This window comes from Poecilia formosa, unplaced genomic scaffold, assembly GCF_000485575.1.
Source record: "Poecilia formosa unplaced genomic scaffold, Poecilia_formosa-5.1.2 Scaffold24, whole genome shotgun sequence".
NCBI classification, from domain to species: Eukaryota; Metazoa; Chordata; class Actinopteri; order Cyprinodontiformes; family Poeciliidae; genus Poecilia; species Poecilia formosa.
This window is the reverse complement of record NW_006799963.1, coordinates 921,931-926,561: the sequence shown is the minus strand read 5'-3', so window position 1 is coordinate 926,561 and position 4,631 is coordinate 921,931. Positions and strand designations below refer to the sequence as shown.

The 4,631-nt window shown below is 36.0% G+C and overlaps 1 protein-coding gene across 1 annotated transcript in view; it reads right to left on the bottom strand.

The window, feature by feature from the left end:
- Positions 1 to 315: 315 nt before the first annotated feature.
- The window catches only part of LOC103135289 (vascular cell adhesion protein 1-like), an 88,236-nt gene continuing 83,920 nt past the window's right edge, over positions 316 to 4,631 (bottom strand). The window contains exons 9-11 of the mRNA XM_016669402.1: positions 1,813 to 2,102; positions 1,370 to 1,400; positions 316 to 945 (exon numbers count right to left, since the gene is read on the bottom strand). Coding sequence (XP_016524888.1) covers positions 1,372 to 1,400; positions 1,813 to 2,102 — 319 coding nt within the window. The 3' untranslated portion in view covers positions 316 to 945; positions 1,370 to 1,371. The remainder of the gene's footprint in view (positions 946 to 1,369; positions 1,401 to 1,812; positions 2,103 to 4,631) is intronic.

Here is a 4,631-nt window from a genome sequence, read left to right as displayed (position 1 = left end):
GTAAAAGACATTTTTCACTGCATCTTGAGTGTGATGTTGCGCTTTAGTCAGTTTTTAAATATGAACCATAAATTAATTATGAAAATGATTTTTAATCAAACATCTCAGCCACTTCTAACTATCTTATGAAGAGCAGGTTGACAATCTAAACTATTCAGCCTCTCTGTGTGTAGAAATTGTTTAACCTTTATTAGTTAAAATATATACTATTTGAAAAAGAAAAGCTTGTTTGGATTGTTTGTCCTTTTCTCAGTTACCTTCAGCAAAAAAAACACATCTTTCATATGAATAGACAAAAATATAAAACAGGAACAAAAACATATACATATATTTTTACTTCAGTCAACATGTTAGTTACAGTCTCTATGATAAACATGAAGAACACAATAAAATCAACTTCCTCTATTTTAAAGTTTCCTCAGAAACACAAAGAAACATGAGGGACATCTGCAGTCTGAAAGCTGCTGATGGAGTTTAGTTTGCAGGCAGAGACTGAAACACATCAAGAGGAGAAAAAGAAATGAGATTCTGTAACAGGAGCAACACCTGATTGGACAGAGTCATGATGTGACAACAGAGAAGAAGAGAAGCCAAACTTTAAATTAGAATAAGACGATAAACAGAGAGAGAGAGACTCTGTTAGCTCTGTTTCAGTACAGCTGATTTAAAAAGTGAGAAACGCTGAGATGAAACATGAAGTCACTTCCAGGACACACAGGTTAGACCAGTGATGGACTGGTGATCTGTCCAGGCTGGACTCTTCTTCTGTCCTGCTGACAGCTGGAGACGGACACCAGTCCCTGCTGTGAACTTGAAGCTGCAATGGTTGGATGGATGGACAATAAAAACCCTTTGACAGTGGACTTGATGTCCTCTGTTTCTCCTTGATGCTCATGATGCCTGAACCTCTGTCACTCTGTGGACATCGTCTGCTTCTCCTGTGTCCTGAGGACAAAAGACAGTGAAGGAATGTCAATTTGTTGTTTTAAAGTTCATTTATTGAAAATAAAATTACAAAGATATTCCCTTATAAAATCAAGTAAGAAAAATAAATATGGGTGAAAAAACATATTCATTCAGTTTGACCAGATTTCCTTTGAATCCATTAAATAAATATGACATAAATAGTTTTTATGACAGCAACAATTTTAGTTTGTCATCATGTAAATAAATTAATTAATAAATTAAAATATATTAAGATTATTGCTTTCAGAAACTGAAGATAAATTTCCTCTGTGCTAATAATTAAAACCGACTTTTATCTTTAAGAGGAAGGTGAAACTGAAGATGCTGTCTAAAACAAAAAGTTTCCTAAAAGTTTCTGATTTTGTTATTGACTGAACATAAATATTGTGTTCAACTAGCTTACCTTCATTTGTATGTTGGAGAATCTAAACCAGCTGAAAGACAAAAATCAAAATATTAACAAACATCAACATGTAACAGAGACCAGCAGGTCTGCAGCTCAGAGAAAAACATTTATTACCACTGAAAGATGCAGAATGCACTGAAGAGCATCAATGTTCCCAGGATCTTCAAAGTAGCAAAGACACCGACTCCTAACACTTGATGAAAAGGAGCTTTATCTTCAATTGTAAGTGGAATAACTGATGAGCTCTGGTTTCCTACATCATTTCTGGCCACACAGTAAAACTCTCCTGCTTCAGCAAACATGAAGCTGTCACTTGAGTAATTTTCTTGGATGGTTTCTTTTTACTTTTTGTTGAGTAATTTGCTAAAGAATTGCTATTTTTACTTTCGTATAATTACTCAGAAACAGCTGAACCATGACCTGCTGACAGGATCACTTACATGAAACACTGAGCGTCACTTCTGTCTCTGCTGTCTTGTTTCCTCCAATCACAGGATATCTGGCAGAACAGCTGATGTTGTATCCATCATGTGTGTCTGACAGAGTGATGTTCTCCTGGATTTTAGTTGTAAAGGTTCCATCTGTGTTTTTCTCTGTTTGTCTGAGAGAGTCTTGTTGGAGATTCCAGGTGAGTTGAGGAGGTGAGTGTGGACAGGGAGTGAAAGCTGAGCAGGTTACAGTGACAGACTGATGCTCCTTCAGGTCAGAGGGAACATTAATGCTGGGACTCCAAGGAGAATCTGGGAACAAGACGAACATTTTACCAAAGTAAATGTTTATTGCAATGTTTATCATGTAAAAGAATATTGGAAATTTTTCAGTGGCGTTCTTTGATTAAGTACCGATTAATTAAACATCTAGTTTGATGATATTTACTTATTTAATCGTAATATTTGTTTCTACCCCTTATTCATGTTTTGTCTGTATTTCACACCCTAATACATAAAACAGCAGATTATGACAAAAACATTGGTTAGTTTTCTTCAACAGTGAACTCAATAATAAAGCAGTAGATTTTTAACATCATAGGAATCAAATAATAATGTTGTTAATCATGCAGATTTTTATTTAACAGTTGCTGTCTTAGTTTGTTGTTTTGTATGCCACCAGATTTCATTTTATTATGATTCTGAACAGTAATGTCACAGACGTAAATAAAACCTCTTACCTGTAACATTTACTTGAATAGGATCAGCACAAGCTGTCGCTCTGCAAGGTCCGTTTTCAACTCTGAAGAAATATTTGCCTGTATAACTTGTGTTTAAATCAGAAAACAGAGTGGTGCAGTTTTTCTCTCTCAGGTTTCCAGTGATCTTCAGTGGATATTTGTTAACCGACTCACTGCTGTTGAACATAACTACATTTGGATCAAAGTGAAAGTGCAAGTTATTTTTCATCCAAACTCCATTGATAGTTCTGTTGCTGTAAAAGGTTGCATCCTTTGAATTAAAGCTACATGGGATTTCCAGACAAGCTCCTGCCAGAGCCTCGATCTTCTTTGGTGCCATGATGAAGAGGCTTGCTGGTTTATTATCCCAGTTGTCAAAAGCGCCTATGAAAACAAACCAAAGCTGAACAGAACATGGAGCCAAATCTACCTTAAGTCCAGTTTAAGTTCAGCCTTTAATCAACACCAGGATGAAATATTTCGGACTATAAATTATTCATGTGATGTCTCCAAATGAAAGGAAGAGAACAAACATCTCACCTGGAAGGAAGAAGACACTCACTAGCATAGTGACTGTCAGCATGTTCGCATGTTCTCACACAGAGCCGCCATCGTATTCAAAAGGTTTTTCTTCATCTATGACAGGAGATTAAACTAAATTTATTGAAGCAGGTTTCAATTTCAACGATCGTCATTTTGAAGCAGATCTGAATGAACACAGTTCAACCACAATCCCACATCCAGAATAACTATTTGTTACTAAAATAACCTCAATTCACCAAAACCAAAAGACGTTTCCAAAGGTCTTTAAGAAAATTTTTCAGTCAATAAAAGCCTAAATAGTTAAATATATTGCTCTGCTGCATGAACACATTGCTCATTGTATTGTATCGTATGCAAATGTTGTTGTCCTCTTCCTCTCTCTCCCTTTTAGGTGTTTTTGCACTTTAAGGCAGACATTGTAAATAAGAAACTGATCTTAATGTTTTGCTTGGTGAAATAAAAGTCCAACTAACTAATAATGTGTAACTGCAACAAAATGAATAAACAAGACATTGTAACAACTTGTTACAAAGTGATAAGTATTAAAATGACCAACATAAACTTACCTTTATGTAAGCTTACCTGACTTACATAAAGGTAAGTTACCTGACAAGCTGCATTTAAGGGAGACAAAGTTGTTTTCACACTGGGTTAAGTTGATGAGCAGCAGAACAGACACCTTCTCTGCTTCAAAGAGAAAATGAGATGAAAAAGTGAAGAGATGCGTTATTTAAAGGAGTCTTCATCCCTCATGAGCTGCGAAAGAGGAACTTGTCTCTTTCTAGTAACTTGCGCAGCATGGATTAACCTTTTAAAGTCTGATTTTTAACACAAAGTTCACAGTAAATCATTTGATATTCAGAAAGGGAAACCCATTACGTGAACTTTAGTTTCAACCCTTTGCTGGTGATCTCTGATTATTTCTTACTTCTCTGTTAGCTTTAGAAATGAAACTAACAAAATGTGAACAATAAACAGTTGTCGCTCACCTTATCAGGACATTTTGCACTTAAATATGGAGTAGCTTCTGTCGTTGTGAGCTTCTGTCGGAGCTGATAGGAATAATTCATCTTTTCAGTTTGCCCTGTCAGCTTTTTCTGAGCATTTTGCACAAATATCGGTTCTTATCTCTTCACTCCTTCATAACATTTTGGTTGACCATTTGAGATTTCCCAAAAACAGACTGCAATTTCTTCGGTGATACTTTGGTATTTTTCAACAAGTTTGTACTTGTTGAAGGCAGTAACAATGGAAGAAGGCGTTCTTAAAAAAAATGTGCCAAATGTTGAAATCCAGAATAATACAGCAAAAACAGGCTGTCCTCTGTCAATTTTCCCCAGCTTGGTTTAAATACTTAAAAATACTTCTGTCATTTTGTACACCACTCAACAGCATAGCTCCAAAAGACATTAAAGACCAGCTGTTGTTGCATTAACCTACTGCTCAGGTTTTTGGTTCTGCATCCTGTTACATGCCTGCCAGGCTGTTTGTTTCTCTTTCCCCTCCCCTGTTTGTCTCTTCACAGGTAGTAGGGAAAGCTGGTGTCAA